This window comes from Lampetra fluviatilis, chromosome 4 (assembly GCF_964198595.1).
Source record: "Lampetra fluviatilis chromosome 4, kcLamFluv1.1, whole genome shotgun sequence".
NCBI classification, from domain to species: domain Eukaryota; kingdom Metazoa; phylum Chordata; class Hyperoartia; order Petromyzontiformes; family Petromyzontidae; genus Lampetra; species Lampetra fluviatilis.
Genome location: NC_136278.1, coordinates 11,862,878 through 11,885,204, shown reverse-complemented (window position 1 = coordinate 11,885,204; position 22,327 = coordinate 11,862,878). Strand labels below are relative to the sequence as shown.

General features: G+C 45.1%; 1 protein-coding gene across 13 annotated transcripts in view; it reads left to right on the top strand.

Annotated features, from left to right (window-relative positions):
• LOC144931570 (janus kinase and microtubule-interacting protein 3-like) overlaps positions 1-22,327 on the top strand; it is a 264,070-nt gene that overhangs the window by 173,340 nt on the left and 68,403 nt on the right. For all 13 annotated transcript variants that reach the window (XM_078855561.1, XM_078855558.1, XM_078855556.1 and 10 more), the window contains 11 exons: positions 5,000-5,128; positions 7,033-7,122; positions 9,164-9,226; positions 11,795-11,893; positions 13,022-13,120; positions 14,983-15,036; positions 16,325-16,390; positions 17,759-17,827; positions 18,668-18,745; positions 20,378-20,584; positions 21,443-21,508. In XM_078855561.1, the coding sequence (XP_078711687.1) occupies positions 5,000-5,128; positions 7,033-7,122; positions 9,164-9,226; positions 11,795-11,893; positions 13,022-13,120; positions 14,983-15,036; positions 16,325-16,390; positions 17,759-17,827; positions 18,668-18,745; positions 20,378-20,584; positions 21,443-21,508 (1,020 nt within the window). The remainder of the gene's footprint in view (positions 1-4,999; positions 5,129-7,032; positions 7,123-9,163; positions 9,227-11,794; positions 11,894-13,021; positions 13,121-14,982; positions 15,037-16,324; positions 16,391-17,758; positions 17,828-18,667; positions 18,746-20,377; positions 20,585-21,442; positions 21,509-22,327) is intronic.

Here is a 22,327-nt window from a genome sequence, read left to right as displayed (position 1 = left end):
CACTGAAAATAATAATAAGCAATGCATTTACAGATTTTACCTTAATAAATATGCTGCACATTTCAACTAAGGCTGGCAACTCGGTTAATAAAACGAGGCTGAGGTACTAACTTAGCGTGCAAACGCTGTTCTAAATTGGTTTTATGCAGTCCCAGTTTCACATTATATTGTTTTCAGTCTTTAGTAACTTTAATAGATTTGGATTATAATTTTACATTCACACAGCACTCATGCATAGAGTTTAGCCAATTCATGATACAGGCTTTTGATATTCTTGGTTCTTTTTATTGTTTTATATTTTTAGTATTTTATCATTTCCCTTCTACGTGACTTTACCGAAAGAACCAAGAATATAAATCCCTGCAGTCACGAAAGCTTTAAATCAAAATTGAAGGCTTTTGAGTTATATCGCGTAAGTATAAATGTGTCGAAACCCTCCGCCACCCGACACAGCCAATCAAGGAAGGGATTTGTCACGTTAACAAAAAGCGACAAATAGTTACTACTTCAGCCCCCAGGTGTGAATCCACAGCATTTACAATCTGAGTACGACGTTTCGCTGGTAATTACATCCAGCATCATCGGGCGATTTGCAAGTTCAGCCAATCTTCACGTATTGGATAGTTAAATAATATCTGATGAGTTGTGTGTTGCGTCTGCAAACTGTTGAGTCTGATTTTGATTCTCGGCTATTACATGGCCTTGACCCAGCCCACGATTTAAGATGTAACATTGGCTACGTCTATAATGCATACTAAAATACAATTATGGCCTGTTAATGATTTCAATGGGTTGCTAAGGTTTATTTTACAAATGATTATTTACCTTCACTGGTTCTCACTAATCCTGTTTTTTAAAATAAATTACTTCATACTGTGCAATCATGTCTTATAATAATCACAATAATTTCCGTTATACGAAGCGTAAGTTTTGGATCGCGAGTGTGTGTTTTTGATATTGTGTAGTGGGCATTGCAATTCGCGTGTTTGGGCCCTCCTGTTGGTGTGGTGTGGCCACGCCTAGCAACAGTTGGCAGGGGAGGTGCGGGGTGCCGGGGGCGGGGCGGGGGCGAGCGGTACGTGGAGGTGCAAGATGGGGCGGGGGGATGGGGTGGGGGGTGTGCGGCGCGGTGGGGGGGGGTCGTTCGGGAGGGGGGGGGAGGTCTCAAGTTGAAGTGGTGGCCAGGCCGCTTCTGAAAAGGAGCTGTATAGCTCAGTGGGCCCTCTTACCTGGTAAAATACCAAAAAGTGTAGTGTGTTGAATTTCTTTCACACCGTACGTAGCCAACCGTGCTAAACGGAGCTGCTCGGGAGGAAGGACAACAAACTTAAACACAATAACAGTTTTCAATCGAGAGAATGGCTGAAGGGCCTCCAGAAGCAGCTATAGACAGTCCCTGCAGAGGGTACTAGGCCTCTCCTTCCACGCTATCCAGGCGTCTTCGAAGCGGTGGGATTACCCAACACTTTACCAGACCGCACACGACCGGCCGATCGACTCGCTGCGATTGTTACCCATTTATACTGCTGGGTTGACAGCGGCGGGGGCATTGGCTTGGTTTCTGGCAGTCATGACCGGGATTAATACTGGTAGGAACCACCTGGTTCCACCAGCCCACAGGGGATTATTGTGTCCGTCCGTCGTGCACCCAAAAATGGGAGGGGTGGGGCTGGGTGGAGAGGAGGCGGTGGGGAGGGTGGGGAGGGGCTGGGTGGGGTGTGGGAGGGGTGGGGCTGGGTGGGGAGGGGCTGGTCACCCCGTGGTGCTCTTATAAAACTCAAAGTTTAACCTACTCACGCCGGCTTGTGCCCGCCCTCACAGTCGGCCATGTTTGCGGAATATACCACGCCGCCGTTGACCCTGGCCATTGACCGAGCAACCCAACGTTCCTACCAGCTCCCTCCGCAGGAATGTGTTTTATGAATGTGTTTAAGAACGGAGTCAATGGTGAGAAGAGCAGAGATATTTGTCTTCACGTAACATGTAGGAATAATCTACACACTTCGGATTGGAGACCGTCTAATTGATTAGGACTGCCCGATGCTCCATAGATCATTGGAAAGCTTTAAATAACATTTTAGAGACCGTGCTAAGTTATTACTTAGACGTGAATTTAGATACACCACCACCACCACCACCAGAGTTTTTCCCTTTTCCTGCCAGTGAGTGAAAAAATATCTCGAAATTTCGGCGAAGTGGCCTTTTTTTTTACAAATTCTAACATTTACATCGTCTCTGGGGAAATGTATTTAAATATAATACAGCAAGAAATGGATTATCTTCAGAGCCGAGAGCAGACAGAGAGAGAGACGATGATTGAGTCTTTTATTTGTTGATGGAATGTTTTGAAACATGTGGTGACTCACAAAGACTTGACATATTTTTGGTTATTTCGGTAAAGTCACGTAAAAATAAATATCTTTTTTTTAATAAAAAAATAAATTGAAATTAAGATTTTTTTTTATTTTTTTTAATCTTTTACGTGAATTTACCGAAAGAACCAAGAACATGAATTCCTGCAGTCACGAAAGTTTTAAGTAAAAATTTAAAGACTTGACAATTAGGAGAGAATAAAAGTTGATTTGTAAATACGATAGTCTCCAATTGCTTATATATTTTTTGCCACCACAATTGAGCATTTCCATTCACAAACGTAGGGCACGATATTTTCATACTCCTCTCTCTCTTTGCTCCGAGGAAAGGCAGATTTTAGAAATATCATTTTTTCATGCATTTTTTTTCCCCAGAGACGTTGTAAACCTCATTATTTCTCGCAGAAGGGTATTCTAACGGAAATGTCGACTTCTTCCTTGCTGCTCGTTAACGAAAGAACAAAACCAAACATGTCGTATTTTTAATTCACCTCTAAGTGACATTGACCATCACTGTCATGAAGGCGTATAAGGCAAAGGTGCAGCCCTGCAATTGCTTGCTGACACCACTGCTGCCAGAAGAGCCTCCACTCGCCTCCTGCACCTCTGACGAGCACGGTTGGCTACGTACGGTGCGAAAGACGTCCAACATACATACATGGAGAGCCGCTCAAGGCGGTGTTTGGTCTACTCCTCCACGCTGTCCAGACGTCTTGGAAGAGGTCGGAAGCCACAGCTTGCCCGTTGACCGTCACTTTATCCATTTATACCGCTGAGTGGGGGCAGAGGCGGGAAGATTTCAGAAACTCGCGCTATTGTTTCAACTTCTGCACCAGGAGATTGACGTGGCGACCAAGTGCGCTGATCGCTTACACAATGGGACACAATTAATGGAGGCACGCGAAAGTCAAAGCACGGCTCAAGCTGTAAACGTTGCAGCTCAGGACGAATAATAAATAGCAAATGAACTCATCTGCTGTGCATGTCTTCACACGTAAATTAGATATTCAATGAGTAACTAAATAGAAGCAAAATTACATTGGGTTTTCATTTTGTGTGGGTTTTTTTTGCAAATCACAGAACAAGAGGTGTGGCGAATGTTGCTATTTTGTTCTTGGAGTTGCGCTGAAATAAAAGCTGGGCGGCAAAGTCCATCCAGCAAGAGAACGGCCTCTAAATTCAGTTCGGCGATTTGACTGCACGAAGAAATGTGCTTACCAAAACATTCAAACACGCATACGTACAAAGACAAATTATAATTCCCGTGTAACCATTACAGACTATTGGCGCAAGTGCTAAAAGCGAGTAGCACTAATGAAGACCTGCACGGCACGCGAAGGGGGTGGGTGGCTAGCACCACGCCCGGGTGGCCATTACACCAGGTACTCAATTAAGGCTGAGTTGACCTAGGGGAGGCCCAGAACCAGTTCACTGGTGTTGGTTATGAGCGGGAATCTAACTCGTAGTAGCACAGCGCGCTAACCACTGCGCCACCGCTCCCCTCACACACTCAGATATGTGCACGTGTGTCAGACACGCGCTTGCATTCACACTGGTATGCAGTACGATGTTATGCTATATTAGAAAAGAGTTTTCGTTCCCTCGCTGACTGAGCACTAGTGGTGAGTAAGCTCTGGTGGGTTTTATAGCGATGGGTTTAGGGCAGGGGTCAGTAAACCAAAATAACAAGATCGAGCCAATTTTTTTCGAAATCGGTAAAAAAAAGAAACCCTCCATATTTCAAGAGCCGCAATGCAACGTGGTGACTAACGCCACGATGCGGTTACCTTAAAGAGCCGCATGCAGCTCCGGAGCCGCAAAGTTTCGGACCCCTGGGTTAGGGGTTGTGCCGTGTTCATCAACGCGTGTTCATGAACGCGTGTTCATGAACGCATGTTCGTGCCCTCAGACAGACGGACGTAAACATTTTTTTGGAATTGCAATAATGTAGTGGTTGGCACACCAACTGCCCCAGTTTGAATCCCAGCGACGGCTAACATCAGTGATGATTTTCTGAACCGGTCCTGGACATCCCTTAGGTTGACTAAGCCTTAAATCGGTCCCTGGTGCCATGTGTTCACATCAGGGAAACAAAAAGGGGGTCCAGGAGTTTTTCTGGCCACACTGCCCCAATTTTTGCCGTGTCGGCCTTCATCGGGTGCTTGCTGACAGTTCCGACAGTCTGTACACTGTCGGCTATACATGAGATCTTCATCTTTGTTCTGTGTGTTTTGTATGCATTGTGTATGCGTTGGGTATGTTGTGTACGATATATATGTTGGCTATGTCATGTGTATGTGGTGTGTATGTTGTGTATGTGTTATGCATGTTGTGTATGCGTTGTGTTGTGCATTCGTTGTGCGTTGGCGTTGTGTATGCTGTGTTGATACGCGGTGTGTATGTTGTGTGTATGTTGCATACGCTGTGTATGCGTGCGTGCGCTGTGTATGTTGCGTACGATATATATGTTGGTTATGTCAAGTGTGTGTGGTGTGTATGTTGTGTATGTGTTATGCATGTTGTGTATGCGTTGTGTTGTGCATTCGTTGTGCGTTGTGTATGCTGTGTTGATACGCGGTGTGTATGTTGCGTGTATGTTGTGTGTATGTTGCGTACGCTGTGCTCAGTCTCTGGTGCAGGGGGAGTCAGAGCTGCGCTTCCAGCAGCTCATGCGGGAGTACCAGGCCCTCCAGAGGGCATACGCTCTGCTCCAGGAACAAGTGGGTGGGTCCCTGGATGCAGAGCACGATGCCAAGGTATTAGGCAGCTACTACTACTACGACAGGCTTTACCACGCATGCACGACTTGACATCTAGTACTACATGATACCCCAGCCACTCATTAAGCCTGTTACATGACTACAAACAGTACTTCTGGGCCTTGCGGTGGCGAGATGTTAACTCCCTCGCCCGGTATGCAGGAGATCGTGGGTTCGATTCCCACCCTAACACTTGTTAGGGTAGGGATCTCTCTCCCCGTGGTCGTGTGGATTTTTCTCCAGGTCCTCTGGTTTCGAGTATTTGGCTGCTATAAATGTCCACGTAATTGGCCACTTCGTTGAGCTCCTTTGTGGCCAGGTCGCTTATGAAAAGAGCTACATAGCTCAGTGGGGCTTACCTGGTAAAGTAAAAAATAGTTTCGTTTGAGGGTTGTTTGACCATACTTCATCATTCTGGTCAGTAAAGGTTGGCAAGGAGGGGCCCAGTCCCAGTAAAGATGTATCTCCCCGCCGACGTTAGCCATGGTCACCAACTGGTAAAATAAAAAAAATAGTTTTAGTAAAAAAAATGATAAGAACAGGTTTTTCTCCTTTTTTCTGGCAACAAAACTAAAACCTTTTACAATGAATCATGTCTGCATTCACCACAATTCTTGTGGTCAGAATGTAAACAAAAAACATCCTCTGATAATATGTCCATGTATATATTATCAGCGTATGTTTTTTGTTTGCATTCTGACCACAAGTATTGTGGTTAATGCAGACATGATTCCTCGTAAAAAGGTGTCAGGTTTGTAGCCAGAAAAAAGGGGAAAAACATATTCTTATATTTTGGTACTGGCAAAGGAGGTCCCATGATGTAGATAAAAAAAATGTTTATAGTTTTTACTTCTAACCGATACCTTCTACCCCTCTTATTACACTATAATATTTTACCTGTTACTTGATAATACCAGCAATGTATTGAAGGCTTTCCCATTCGTTTTGGTCACGGGAGTTGTCACGTGTTCTCCTTTGACTACCGCTCTGTGACTAGTCCTGGCCATCAGCCACCATTCGTCCGAGCGATGTGTTCTGTGAAATCCTACTTACATTCCTGAACGGGAAATGTGATGGTGTCTCTCATTGGCTATTGTTCCCCAACGATCCGTGCATCGCTCTTTTTTTACACGCTTTCTATTAACTCACTCTGTCTGTTGTTGTTGTCGTCGTATCCTCAAATCTCATAACTTAATTTTAACCCACTTCTCAATGTGGTATCGACTGCAAACTTGGTATACTTATGTGATACTGATGACAATACTATATTCTATCATTAAAAATTAAAATAGATATTTTTAAACGTAATTTTTTTATGTTATGTTTCGGCTTGGCTCTAATTGTCCACGCTCAACTGATGTTGGCTGTAAATGACCACGGCCCCCTACGTTATCGCAAGCTTTGCGGCCACTTCCTGGAGTCGTGGAGTTCTGCCATTACTCGTACGGTGCATTTCATTAAAGCGTGTTTCTAAAAAAGTATTTTAAATATTACTTATTACGTCTCTCATTGCAGTCGTTTTGCAAAACTCGTACCTTTACTTTTTACTTGCATCTCATCGTTCTTGAGCCTCAACTTCGCAGCCGTCTTTGTGAAGCTCTTCAATCACATCCTTGAGCTCATTTCCATCACCGTGTTGTTTTCGCGAATCAGAGATGTTTAACTTTTCATTCATAACTACAGTTTTAATTTCTTCCATCGAGCTTTCATGAAATGTTGCCGTACGGTCGCTGCACATATCTTGCGGCGGCGAGCGCATTTGTCCTTGCCCGACTGCTCCAAAGCGCGTGAAGCATTTGGTGCGGGCCCCATCGTTACACGCTCCAGTAGGAGTCAGAGCAAGTGTGGAGTTTGTGATGATGGGGCCCCACGGAATTTTTTGTGTCCGTGCTCATGTCCAGGCACGAGAGCAGATGCACGAGGAGCTCATGTACCTGCAGGCAAAGGTCGCGGATCTGGAGAGGGTCCTCATGGAGCACGGGCAGGGCAAGGTGAGGTGTCTTCCCTTTCGCCTCTCTGGCCCTGCTATGAGCATCACAACAGAATCAGAATCTTTATTTAGATTGGAGGAGGAATTCGGTGAGCTATGAAGCTCTGTTTCACGGATGTCCAGTATTGGCAGGTCAGCACATCACCTCCCTTCAGCTGGCTACAGAAAGACTCAACGCACAAGATCCCTGGTTCTGATCTTCCACGAACCTCATGGTCCATTCAATACCACATCCGCGCAAACCATGGCAGATGCGGATACCTGATACACAAATGGAGAATTAAAATCTCCCCAATGTGCGACTGTGATCATCTGAAACATACCGTATAACGTATAACAACGCAATGCACCGATCCATTAATATGAAGGAGACATCACAGCGATACACTCCACTGCTCCTGACGCGGATGTCTGGCTTGACCGCCTAAATGTGAAATTGTAGTTGTTGCTCTGCATCTACATCAACCGTACGAAAGAAGAAGTTGGCTACAGTGGCTGGTTGTACTTACAGTGTCACTTGACGTTAACAGATTTCCCTACTGGGTGGGACTTCGTGGTCGTGCTGAGCGGCCCTCTCAAGGGTGTTTTCCTGTTGTGCCGCGCGTCGTTGGGCACGATGTCCGACGTTTCGCTCCGCGTGCTGCTGCGAGCTTCTTCTGGACGCTTGTTCAAGGAAGCTCGCAGCGCGGTGGAGCTGTGTGTCGGACATCGTGGAGAATCACACGCGGGACGACCCGAAAACGCATCGGAGGGCAATTTTTCAACATTTGGAATTGGATGTCGTTGGTCTTTGTTCCTGAGTGACAATTATTGTCCCAAGTCACCTTTTGCATCACGTTGGCCTCATGTTATTTCAAAGTTAGTAAAGTATACACGTAATACCTACTTTCCCTGTTCAGCATATTACTAATCTTTATGAGTTACAGCGTAGTTTACTTAACGTTTACAAACTCATAAGTAATGCATTTAATCGCTAAATTTAATTGATTTCATAATAGCAACTTTACACATTTGATTATGGTAGGGGTTGCGATTTTGTCAAATGATAAACCTTATTATAAAGTAGTTGGCATAACAGCGAGCACAGTCACAGTTGGGCATCGCCACAAATGTCTGTTGATGCGGGTGATATGCGACGTCTCTAATCGGTTAACTTTGCGGTGAGGTTGGCGGATCACAAAGAGGTGAGCGATGGTGTATGCACGTTACGCAACACGTGGGGAAAGAGGGGGCTCGAGGGGGGCATTACAGCAAGCGTGGAGTTTGGAGTGGTTTTTGTTGTTGTTGTTGTTATGCCGCAAGGGTTTTATCCAAAGGGAATGCAAAATTTCTCACGAAGGCAAAACTGTCAAAAAACGAATTGGCTGAGTAGTCAAAGGTGGGATGTCCTGTTAAAGAGCATTCAAATACTCGGTAGGACTTTCCTTGGTTAAAGCCAAGACAGCGGACGCTGGTTACGCACACAGACCTTGTACGTATGTATGTTGAACTTCTTTCGCACCTTACGTTCGCCAACTGTGCTAATCGGAGGTACGGCCTTGTAAGGCCTCGTGTGTTTATGCCCGACACAATGTGCTTGTACAAGACGTTACCCGTCGATCCCACCTCCCTCCCCACCAGTGTCATGGAAGCCCATGTTGCTTATATGAGAACCCTGCTTATATAAGGTGCGCTTATATCCAGCCATAGACAATTCATAGCTCCCCGTCCTTTGTGAGAAACCTTTGTGAGCAATGCAACCTTGCGCCTTCACATACGACAATATATTGCAATTACAGTATGCTTGCGCTGTTGATGTGTTCCACTTTAACGATGAAGGTTTACACAGCAGCTCAATATTGAGGACAATAGGTTGTCTGCAATTTGATCAAAATTGCTCGCGGCACAGCGCGTACTTACGGCCAGTGTACAGCGGATGTAAAAACGTGAGTTTCTTGTTGTAGAAAATCAGTGCTTGAAAATAGTCTACCGCAAGGAAAAACATCTTGTTCTCGGAGTAAATAACGTGTAATTTACGTGGGTTTTGTTTTGTTATATTGCAGGAAATTAAATGGATTGAAGAAAAACAAGAACTTTATAGGAAAAACCATGAGCTGGTTGAAAAGGTGATTGAGATAAGTGCGAATGTTTGAGCTGCACCCGTGTGCATCTGCACTGACCACACGTTCACCTACTGTCACGATCGCAGTACTATCAAGGTAGAGGTGCAGATCACGTGTAGTGGGCTAAAGTGTGAGTACTCTCCCACCGCGTCAAAAATGTCTGGCCAGCGTGGAAAAAATGCTGCAGGTCAAAATACCCCTGAGGTGGGATTTCTAGGGAAGCCTCTAGCGGAGGCCCTTCCACCAGCAGTGGCATGGGCATGTAATTGCAGGATGTACTTTTACCTTTATATGTATGTGTTGAACTTCTTTCGCACCGTACGTAGCCAACCATGCTAATCGGAGATGCGGCGGAAGGACAACTAAACATAAAGAGAAGTTCGAATGAAATTAGTTTTCGATCTAGATTTATGAGTGCATAGCACCAGTGGCTTCCTAATATGGGATGGAAGAGCGTTACGGACGGCCGCAGAAGCGCATCTGAAAAGCGCACAATGCGGTTGACCGCGGGAGAAAGAGCCTCCCACCTGCTGGAGCTCTCGGGATTCCCTCCAGAGCAGTGGTTCATAACGTGGGATGCACGCACCCCCTGGTAGTGCGAGACGTGGCCAGATTATTTTAGAAGGTAAATCATCGAAAGACGAATTCAGCATGGGCACGTAAGTACAACTACTTTGTTTCATCAAACCCCTGTGTATTTATGAACATTGTACTTTTTTACGATTGAGAACCAAATGGGTGCAAGGCTGCAGTGCAGGTTAATAACCACTGCTCTCTAGGCTATTTTGCCACTCCATCTACACCGAACAGATGTCTCTGGAATTTTTGCTGCAGCCTTGCAGCCCTTTGGCTCTCAATTGACCTGTCGATCGACCGAAACTGGGGGTGTAACCGTTTATATTGCCGCTGCGCCAGGAGAATAATCCTGCCACCTCTGCATTGTTGACCCAGTGCGTAAACCATTGCACACAGCAGTTTGACAACTGGAGATACTACTACTACATCAGCCCAACCAGATGCTCCTGCCCTGCCACGCAACTAAATCTTTCTTGGCCAGTCATTACTATCTTGAAATTTAGTTTTTTGCTCTAAGAGGCGATTATAAAGCATTGTAAGGCTTGAGCAAGCCGGTAGACTATTGTACGGTCATCTGGCTTTCAGCGCACTTTCCTTGTGGCCGGCCTGTAGACTCCAGTCACATGGTGTAGCGTCGGACAGAACCCCCTACTCATTATCGCGCGGCTGTCTCACGTCTCGCGTTGTCACCTCTCACTACAAAACACCGGAATATGTCATGGGACAAACAATATCTCACAATAGCGGGAGAGGGGAGGGCGAAACATAAATGTGTTGCCTTGTGGTTTCTTTTACATTCAATGCTGCTGCATATACTCTTTGGTTCTTTCGGTAAAGTCACGTAGATGAAAAATTAAAAGAATAATAAAAATAATAAAATGAAAATAACTAAACTAAATCACGACGTTTCGGAGGCAACACAAGCTTCTGTCATCAGGTGGAACAGCAACAGTAAAATTACTGTAGTGAGTAGAGAGAGCTATTTGTGACAAGCGATTATATAGGGTAAGAGGGGGGGAGGAGCCAGGGAGGAGGGATGCAGGGGGGGGGGGCTGCTGCATGTTTGCAGGCTTGTGCTGTACAGCTCTCCGTGTTGTTCAGCACGATGTCCGACGTTTCGGTCCGCGAGCTAAAGAAGCTCCAGGCTTCCACCCCTCTTTCCCCTGCTCCCTCTATTCCCTTACTTAAGTTCTTCCTCCCTCATCTTCCCTTCTCCACATGAAAGTACAACACATACCCCGCTCGCGGTCCCCAATTGGGTGGGGCAGTGACTCCCATCTCCTCTAAAACCAGGAGCGGAGGAGTCGTCACCTATGTACCTTCATCCCTGCGTTGCGCTTCGTGGTCTATACCGGGCTCTTATATACACAGGGTGCTTCAAAAACATGTTAACACTTCGGAGAATTTGCAACAATACCGCAATAAATGTTTATTTGGCCTCTGGAGACCACCTGTAGAAGATTCCAGGCGTGAGGCATGTGTCGGCAAGGATGGCGATAATACACTTATTACAGTGTATTATTCATTCTTTTTCCATTAAAAACGATAGTCCCATATAAGTGTTAACATTTGTTGTTAAGCACCCTGTATATTTTTAATTCAAATTTTGATTTAAAGTTTTCGTGACTGCAGGGATTCATATTCTTGGTTCTTTCGGTAAAGTCACGTAGAAGGGAAACAATAAAATAAGAAAAATATTAAACAATAAAATTATCACGACGTTTCGATTGCAACAGAAGCAATCATCATCAGGTGTGAAAACCACAGCAAGAAAATTTAAAAAAGTGGCGTTTTTTTCTTAACGTTAGCACCAGGGACAGCGACTTGGCAGTTCAGATGGACGAGTCCATATAATAATATAAATAAACTCCCGGCACGTCAAACGAGACATCGGACAACACGAAATCGCATCGGGCAGCCCCTTCGCCGAATCGGCATAATGCGCGGCTTCCAAGGAGAAGCTCACAGGAGAAACACCCGATTCCCTTCTTGCAGATCCGGAGCCTGGAGACGGAGGAGGACCGCCTGAAGCGCGACATCCAAGACGTACGAGACCAGAACGAGCTGCTGGAGTTTCGCATCTTGGAACTGGAGGTTTGTCGCGCGGCCGTCGTCGCCGCCGTCGTGAGCTCACTGTTGTGCTTAAATTAAATAAGCCGGGAGATGCGCGCACCTCAGTTAGTCGAGCGAGCAGGAACTCCTCGTCGTCAGGTTGTGAGTTCACACCCCAATAACGGCTGAACACCCACCAGGGTTGCCGACGACCCGGGTTTTGGTATTCCCAGGCCGTTCTATTTTGGAGTGCCAATTCGAGAGTGAATCTGCAGCGAAATGTCATCCTCACCTCCAGACGTGTTTTTACGTTTTATTTCTGTGCACGGCAATTTGTCTGTAATTCTGCGAGGCATTTTCTATAACTCGCTGGGCACACTAACACGTCTTGTGCCGTTTACGTTGAACATTAGATCTTGATTACACACACTTATCGTATCTTATAAAGATGGATTTTGCGCGTGAGTCCAAGGTGATTTGCAATGATTATAAAATTGTAGGGAAGATAATAGTGGTTGAAATACAGAGTTGGGTTGTTAGCAGTCGTTAGGAACCTGGTGCCGATTTTTGTCGCGTTAGGGGTGCTAGGCTTGACCTGCTGACCATGCAATGCACATGTTGAACAGGACTGCCGTCAAGTCAGTGCTGTGTCATGTGACTTGTGTCGTCTTTACATGGCAGTGCAGTCTCCTAGAGTGCGTGTTTTCATAATCCGAATTGGATATAACGCGATTAATGTATTCGGGAACACATTTATTATGATGCCGATGCGAATCGGATATAATGCGATTGAGCAAACAGAACTACGTCACGTGAGTAGGAATAAGCAGTTGATCGGCTGCCTCTCCATAGCACCGCACAAGGTGGGATGCTGCTGGATGCTTCTAGATGCTACCCACGCGTCTCAGTCATTGTTCGACCTGCGTACACATCTCACGAGTTATTGCGGACTGTGCTTTACCCTATGTCATATATTATTTATTATAACGCGATTTTTACATGTGTTCTTCAGGATTACCACATCGTAAGAGAACAGACTGTACCTATGAATTACAATTTACAAATACATTGATTCAAGCGAATACATGCACGCTAACCACGATGCCAACTCTCTGCAGCATTGATTCACAGTGACACGGTGGTGACCACTGTGCCTACCTCTCCTTGCAGGAAAGGGAACGCACCTCGCCATCCATCACTCTCACGCCGGTACCCTGCCCTGAGGGCACAAGTCCCCTGCAGCAATTCTGCACGTCCGAGGGCATGGCGGTGAGACCTGTGTTTGTGACGCGATGTCAGTTTGCGTCACGGTCGTGCCATCGGCGCCAGCTGACGCGTCAAAAATCCGTTTGCCAAATATCTTCGAACGTCCCTGGACGATGACACCACGACGTCACTTCTCGAGTCGCTTCAGTTGTGCGTTCTTGAGCAGCGCCCGATACCTGTTTATCGATCGTTCAATGTTCATGTGCCGTTTTATTGTGGGACTACTACTGTGTGTTATCTTGGTGTGGTCTGGGACTGTTTTGTTGGTTTTTATCCCTTGCCCTATCTTGATCAATCTGATTTAAATAAATATTCGATTAATGTTTTACTTGCCTTTAGTGACTAGCCATTTTCTCTATTTTGCACTCCGATCGTTTTTTTTGTATTGTTAGCTGTTGTAACTTGCTGACCCGCCATTACTGGACATCTGTGAAGAAGAGCCTCATAGCTCATCGGATTTCTCCTCCAGTCTAAATCAAGATTCTGAATCTCATGACTATTTTGTGCTCTGTAAAGAGCAGTCGACCACACGATTTGTTTCTTAATGTTGCGCCTAGAATTGTGTCGGGTTGACTCAACTCAAGAACACACAAAGTGAAATTTTTTTTATCTAAGTTATGACATCACATTCTTTGGGCCAACATTGATGACCAGGGGTGGAGCTGAGGTGCAGTGGTTCGCGCACTCTACTATACACCCACTGCTGACCTGAACTGGATTTCTGTTGGGAGTCTGGGAATCCCAATCACTGACCCACAGTCTCCAGCATGATAAAGTATGATGAAACAACCCACGCGATTGAAAGGCATGGGGAGGCTTTAATCCAGCAGTGGATTGGCAAAGGGCTGTAAATCATTCTTACTATTTTATTATTGACCAGACAGTGACCGTAAACTCGCCACACTCGTGAAGCCGATTTGAAAACGGGTGGCTGCACAGATTCAAGTCGAGTGTGGGAGCATACGTCCAACCGGCGCGTAGCAGCATCTACCATGTCGCACCAACCCCTCGGACCTTCCCTGGCAAATTCCCCACGTGAGCGCCGTTCCCGCCCCCGAGACTCGATAGTAACGATTCTGATGCAGCAGATACGCAACACAGGAATTGTCGTCGTGTTGACTGTGATCGACGCATTAACCCGCAGACACGTTCAATTGAAATGTTGTTTCAAATGTTTAACTTCTTTCGCACCGTACGTAGCCAACCGTGCTAACCGTCAACATTTTCACCGATCACTACCCAGGCACTGCCTTCTGCATTTAAGGAAATCAAATGATGGAGCATTTAATTCCATTCCAGAATCATCTTACCACACCAGAGTGTCTTTTCTCATTGTGGAATTTCACAAAAGGTGGCATCTATACCCAAAAATGTGTATTTATGTTACCGCGCCCTTCCGCCCCCCCCCCCCCCCCCCCCCCCCCAGTAAAGCAGTGCATAAATTTTTTTTTTTACAATTTTGCTGCACTGCACTGAGTCCCACAATGCTGGTGGAATGCTCATTCCAATATTCCAAGGCAATCTAGCAGCCTTTGTGTGGTTAGCAGACCGTAATCCTGCTGATGAGGGTTAGAAAGTCGGAGCTGCTCAAGTGTTCGGCTGCTTAAACACAAAATTTCAAAAATATTGTTCTGGAAGGCTGATGGGCATAACGTTATTTTAATATTCTTGCCAGTTAAATAACTCCGAGTTGTTCCCAAAACTAGATGTGTAACGTCACAGATATATTCGGTTGCGCAAAGTTATAACGTTAATTTACAGCACAGAAAAAAAATAAAGATTGATATTTTAACTACAGGTAGTTTAATATGTTCCATGAATACTGCATGAAGTTATGAAACGTCATCTTATTGTTCTGCCCTTAGGACATTACCATAACGGAATTGATGAAGAAGCTGGACATTTTGGGAGATAATGGGGTGAGTAATAATGATGTCCACCTTATAACTTTATTTTTGTACTTTTTTAAATGTAATGTTAGAGTGGCTGCTATGCTTTTGTAAATGTGCTTTTAGTATTCCTAAGTATTCTTTATTTAGGCCCTGGTTCGTGAGATCTTGGTTTTTACTGCTTCAATTTATACCGGATCAAATGTTATTTCCGAGTATATCATGGCCAGCTACAATGGTAATTCAAATTTATTATCCTTTCCCAGAATATGATTCGCAGTACGTATGTGTTTTACGACCGAAAAACCTAGCCACACCACCTCCACATATTCTCTGCTGGCTATAATATATGCCACACAACCTACAATGCAGGGGATCTTTATATAACAGATATATCTCTAGCATATATCAAATAAGAAATGCTCTTACGAGTGGTTTGAATGTGCATTGAATTAGAGGGTCAACATTCGTCCTCCAGCCTAAAAACGATTTAAACTAAGAAGTGATTATTGTCAATGTCCAAGGCCCATCATGGTATATCTTCAGCATTTGTCTGAAGTGTACATTACATAGATTGAACAATACACATTTAAAACAAAGTTGGATCGGGACATTTAAAATATCTTAATGTTTCAGCTGAACACATATGTGGAAAGAAGAAATAAGTAGAGGAAGATATGAAACCATGCGAACAGATGCAGTGGTAAATGATCTAAAAGAGACAGGATTGAGAGTTAGCGAAGCGGTGATACCTGCTAAAGACAGAAAATCGCAGTGGAAATTTACCCAGCCCTATTGTCACGAATGAGCTGCTCGAAGGAACAGATGATAATGATGATAAAGGTGTTGACTTTAAAATTATACAAATAGTTTTGCCGCATTCAAACATAATGAAAACGTCTTTATACATTTGCATATTAAATTTCCGGCAGGGGTGTTGCTTCAATGCTTATGCATTTGTTTTGTCGAATATTCTTTTAAACCTTTTGGCAAATCCTCATTGCAGTGCACGGTTTAACAATGACGGGCATGGTGGCACATAAATTACATCAAGTGATTTGGAGTTACGTGTGATGAGGGTTTTCAATGGGTTCCAAGGTTTATTTCCACATGGAAAACACTAAGTTAGGAATTTGCCCAACATCCCAATGCAGGACCCTTTGAGGAATATTTTGAGACTCAGTGATGCTTTCCTTAATAAATTACTAAATTTCTCGACGTTCTTCACTATAAGTAATAGTGTGTTCCTTTTTATTGTTATTTTTAAATGCTTTAAAAACATATTTTTAAAAATGTAACGTCTCGCTTTATCTTACAGAATCTATCAAATGATGAACAGGTTACCATTATCCATGCCCGAGTTGTGCTTACTCTGGCCGATAAGGTAAACGTTATCTCACATTTAGATAGATACATACATGCACTATAATTAAGTCGTGTAATTAAATGTTTAAAGTGCCTGCAGCGGCTTGAACAGATTCTTTTCAACAGTGTGGAATTTATCCCATAGCTAATTCTGCTATACAGGCGGTCGCCGACTGAAGTCGGTTCAACTTGCGTCAATCGGCACTCACGGCAGGTCGCCAATCGCCACCCCCTTGTTATTACTTTGCCACAAATGAACCGCAATACCTTGCTGATCTCGTCAAGGAGCGTAAATCGTCACCCAAACTCCGGTCATCCTCGCAGCGGCTTTTAGCTGGCCATCGAACAAAGACGGTCACTGCATTGCGCCCTTTCAGATGCGCTTCTGCGGCCGTCTGGAATGCTCTTCACTTCCAACATTAGGAAGGCATTATATGCTTTTAAATCTAGATCAAAAATTAATTTCTTTATAACTCCTTGTTGTGTTTAGTTTGTCGTCCTTCCCCTGCACCAGCGATTAGCACGGTTGGCTACGTAAGGTGCAAAAGAAGTTCACCATACATACTTAAGGCGGTCAGTCCCGCACTTGTCGCGTGACGCAGACTCAGACAAACAAATGTACAGTACGTCGCCCGGTCACAGCTAAGACTTCACGGCGAACGAGGAGCGAAGAGCGACGGCTCCCAAGTTGATCCCCACAAACGAGGCCCGATCCCTCTCGGGGCTCCCCCTTTATTTCCCTGGCCGCGGCCTCGCTCCGCCCTCGGCCACGCCCCCTGCTGCGGTATCAAGTCAGGAGCTCCCGGCTCCCGGTCACGTGTCCCTCAAGCCTCCTATGGAGGTTCCCGGCGCTCAGCGGCACTCCCGAATTAGTGGCTGGCGCTAACAGCGTAGTGACCCTATTTGTGTCACTACAATATTATTATAACACTGAGCCAGCACTATTGAGATAACTGGATTTGAATCCGAGGAGCGATTTTGTTCCTCAAACTTGGTCCTCAAGCGTAACAATTTGGTGGTCTCGCCTAGAATATGACGATAAAACTCATCACCCAAAAAGTAGTGTTTCCTTTAGTTCCACAAGCCCGGCTAATATGGACAAGTTATAGACTGTGAGAGGTTATCGGTCCATTTAGTTTGGCCGAATAGAGGTCTCTTGAAGTGACACAATTCTGTGGTATCATCTTCAAAGTAACCCCTGTCGTGATTTGACCAACTGCCAAATTGGATACGAATAATTGGTGTTGAAATGAAATCTGATTGAAGAGAATGTGGCTTTTGAACTCGGACAAGCAGCTCTGCTTGCTCAGTATAAATTACTTTCGCTCTTGCCGTCTGCCTTTTGCTCTTTGAGCCATCACTTCACCGTTTGATCCTCTCTGTGCAGTTCCTGAAGCAGATTGAGGGGAAGGAGGCAGTCCTGCAACAGAAAATGATTGACCTGGAGAAGGAAAAGGTATTGTGAATTACGTAACATTTTCGACGTAGGAAGCTAAAAAGTGAGAAATGAAAATAAGACGCAGTGGCAAAAAACTCCCATTACAGTTGAATAATAAAATATCTGGGCAGATTTTTAAGAAAATATTTTCTACTGGAATTAAACGTTCGTTTAAATCAGATGCATGCATCTTCGTGGATATATGCAAAATGCTTGCGTTTCATATGGAGTTTGTACAGTTAGTTTTACAATTCAACCGTGGCAAGTTTCAAATGGTCCCTGCAATCATTGATTTACTCTTGTCGATTATGATACTAATATTTTTGTCAGACAATTACCTTTTTTCAATTTACATCATAGTAACTTTGTAAATGTCTTGTGTTCCCTATGGGGTCAGCCGCTTACGTTTCTACAAACGGAACATTGCAACATTTCTATGGTAGCCAACAACAACAATCGTGCACCGCTAAGTGGCGGTGATGTCACCACGGCGCTTGTGCCATGCTAGGTGGACTTAGAGGCCACGTGCAGTGTCAATGGCCGGGCTGGCAGGGGGTCGTGGAACACACCCAGGTGCCATGGGTTGACTGAGCCAGTACATTGCATCACATATTGTGGTTGCTTGAACCACAATACCTCACTGAGCTCGTCAAGGAGCATAAACCATCACGTGAACTCGGGTCATCCTCACGGCAGTGGCTTTTGCCTTTTGGCTAAAGCCACTGCTGTGGCTATTTGGAACACTCTTCCAATATTCGAAAGCCACTGGAGCTATGCACTTTTAAATCTAAATTGGAAACACCAAAACTGAGCAAAGTGTGTTCTTGTTTGAACGTTGGCCTCTGGTTTCCGTCGCAGGAGCTCTTCATTAAGCAGAAGGGCTACCTGGAGGAGGAGCTGGATTATCGCAAGCAAATGCTGGATCAGGCACAGATGGTGAGTGCTCTCGTGCGCCCCTTGCTTGTGGGAGGTTGGTGTCACCGCATTTGGTTGTGGAAAATAAACTCAAAACAACGCAACCCTTGGGTCCATCATGCACTGGTGATCGATCCACTCTGTTAAATTGATTACTCCGTTGATGGTCTCAGCAGGTCATATCAAGTTCAGATGTTTGCTTAATGCAACCTAACCATTGGCAACTAAAGTCTATCAATATATTTATTGAATGACATGGAGCAAAGCAGTCTCTATTGGGTAAGAGATGCCCTTTGAAGCGACTCCACTAGTAGTTTTGGGACATCGTCTTCTGGAGTGATCGCCGATCACAAGGGAGGTTACGTGTGTGAAGGAAAGGTTAAGCCTCGCATAAAATTTGCTCAATTAACACACGTGAGATAATGTAACTAAAACTTGATTTGAAGCTTTCGTGACAGCAGGAATTACTTTTTGGTTCTTTCGGTAAAGTCACGTAGAAATAAATAAATTAAATAATAGAATACGACGTTTCGATTGCAACACAAGCAGTCGTCATAACTAAATTTGAGAGAGAGACAAAGCACAGACACGGAGACACACAGACAGACACACAAGCAGAGAGAGACAACACAGAGACACACAGGGAGAGAGACACACGTGTCTCTCAAATTTAGTTCTACCTGATGACGACTGCTTGTGTTGCAATCGAAACGTCGTATTATATTATTTAATTTATTTTCTTTCGACGTGACTTTAGCGAAAGAACCAAAGAGTAATGTAACTAATAAGTATCGTCTTCACCATGGTATTACCATGCCTGTTAAACACATTCCTGCGGAGGGAGCTGGTAGGAACGTTGGGTTACTCGGTCAATGGCCAGGGTCAACGGCAGCGTGGTGTATTCCGCAAATATGCCCGACTGTGAGGGCGGGCACAAGTCGGCGTGAGTAGGTTAAACGTTGAGTTTTATAAGGGCACCACGAGGTGACCAGCCCCTCCCCACCCAGCCCCACCCCTCCCCTCCCCACCCTCCCCACCCAGCCCCTCCCTGCACGACGGACGGACACAATAATCTCCTGTGGGCTGGTGTAACCAGGAGGTTCCTACCAATATTAGTTGTGGTGTTGTGCTTTGTTGTTGTACACAAGTTCCTTCATGCCCTTCATGTAGTTGTTGTGGTTGAAGGCATCGAGATTTACTTCCCAAAGCATTGTCATCAGTTCTATTCGCGCACTAAACGTCTCACTGAGTTGTTAAAGCTGATTTTGGATTGCTGATTAGTTTGCTTGTCCGAAACCTCATGTGCAACTACCGCAGACTGTCTCTGTGATAGACAACAATGGTAGCGCGAATACTAAATGTACGTGTATAGTTCCCAATCATAACACGTGGTACAGTTTATTCCTGACAACAACGGCACTCATCCCGATGCCCCTTTCAGATGCATTCCAGAAAGTACGTTTGTCGAACTTTTTTCGCACCGTACGTAGCCAGCCGTGCTAATCGGAGGTACGGGGGCGGGGGGGAGGACAACAAACTAAAAACATAAAGCAGTTCTAAAAAAAACGAGTGTTGCTGAAGCCATCTCTTCCTCTCCGTTGCCCCCACCGCGGCCCCTGTCGCACTTACGTTTTGCCGTGTCCCGCGGGGCAGCGTGTGCTGGAGCTGGAGGCGACGCTGTACCACGTGCTGCAGCAGGAGAGCAGCGAGGCGGGCGCCTGCGCCAAGCCGAGCGATCGGCAGCTGTCGGAGCTGCGCGGCGCCGCCGAGCAGTGGCGACGCCTCGTGGTGAACGAGACGCGGCAGCACGACGCGCAGGTGCTGCGCGACCGCATGGAGCTGCTGCACCAAGCCCTGCACGTACGAGGCTCGCACGCGCGCACGCGCGCACGCACACAGACACGCACGTATGAGGCGCATGCAAAGATCCACCGTATATAGCCTTAACAGACTGTTGGGGCAAGTGCCGTTAGCGAGTAGCACACCTATGAAGGCCGGAACGGTACACGAGGGGGTGGGTGGCCAGCACCACGCCCGACCGCCTTTGTCTCCCCAGTGGTGATGTTTACACACCGCACCAGGTACTCATTTGAGGCTGAGTCGACCTCGGGGAGACCCAGGCCCGGTTCAGATAATCGTCACTGGTGTTGGCTAACCGCTACACCACCGCTCCCCAGGCGCATGCACGCATGTACACACGTGCAAGCACGTGCACAGACGCGCCTTGGGGTTGCCGCGACATGGTGATGCTACGATACAAGGGCCACGATAATGCTCCCCTCCGTTTTTCAAGATATTGTCGTATTGTGGTTATTTTGTCTCATTAGATTTTTTAATTAACAAGTTAAACGTCACAAGAAAAGAGAAAGTAAAATAAAATAAAGCGTTTTCATACGAGTGCAATGTTTTACTCTGCTTCCACCTGCTCTGTAACCTCCCATGATGGGATTTTAATCCAGGATCTCAGTAGTGCTGGCTCAGTTTGCTCAATCATGCAGTGCTGGAGACAATATTGCGTGTGTTTTTTTTAAACAACGTTGGGTGGAGTTTAATTGAGCCTGAGACCATTCATTGGTAACCTGGCCTCGATGGAGATGGAAAGTTTGCTCGCACAAGATTAATCTCCACACTCAGGGCTCCAACTTGGCTTTGTACTAGCCCTAGATGTAATCGTGCAGTGCTGTTGTTTGTGCCACTTGTCAATGTGGGTTCCTGCAGAGGATACGAGACCTTGAAGATAAGCTGGACCGTCAGATACGGCAAATTCAGGAGCTCGAAGAAAAGGTAACAACCTACCTGTGCCAGTGATAATTATAACACTTAGAAACGGGACTGTACATTTTAAAAAGTATAAAGTCTGTCATAATGTTTAATCAAGGTTTACAAATTCTTGGTTCTTTCGGTAAAGTCACGTAGAAGGGAAATAATAAAATAATAAAAATATAACAATTTAATTCTCACGACGTTTCGACTACAACACACCTGATGATGATTGCTTGTGTTGCAGTCGAAACGTCGTGAGAATTTTATTGTTTTATATTTTTATTATTTTATTATGTCCCTTCTATTTTATTATGTCCCTTCTACGTGACTTTACCGAAAGAACCAAGAATATGAATCCCTGCAGTCACAAAAGCTTTAAATCAAAATTTAAGGTTTACAAACTTAAAGGGAAAAACTAAATTCTGTCCTAACGTTTGCCTAAAAGGCTTTAAAAAAAGTATGTAAAGCAATCCGCAATGTGGAAGACATGGATGTATTTTACCATCATATGGGCTCATCAGCATGCCAGCTGTACTCTGCTGGGAAGGGCCAGAAGGTAGTGGGCATAACGGTAATAACATGGCCCATAGAGTGGTACTTATTTTACCGACCCAAGGTACGATGGGCTGAATTGACTCCCAAATGCGATTCATCAGATCTATGAGTCTAGTACTTTAACCACTGTACTAGGTATTAGCACATTTATTTTTCTCAGAGTAAAAGTACTTAAAAAAAAAGTCAGCTATTTTTATGGCGAAACTTTCAGAATGACGAACTTGAATACGTGAAGACAAGCCAATGAGTTTATATATTCCTTGTGCTTCCTTTGGTCCGTTTGTT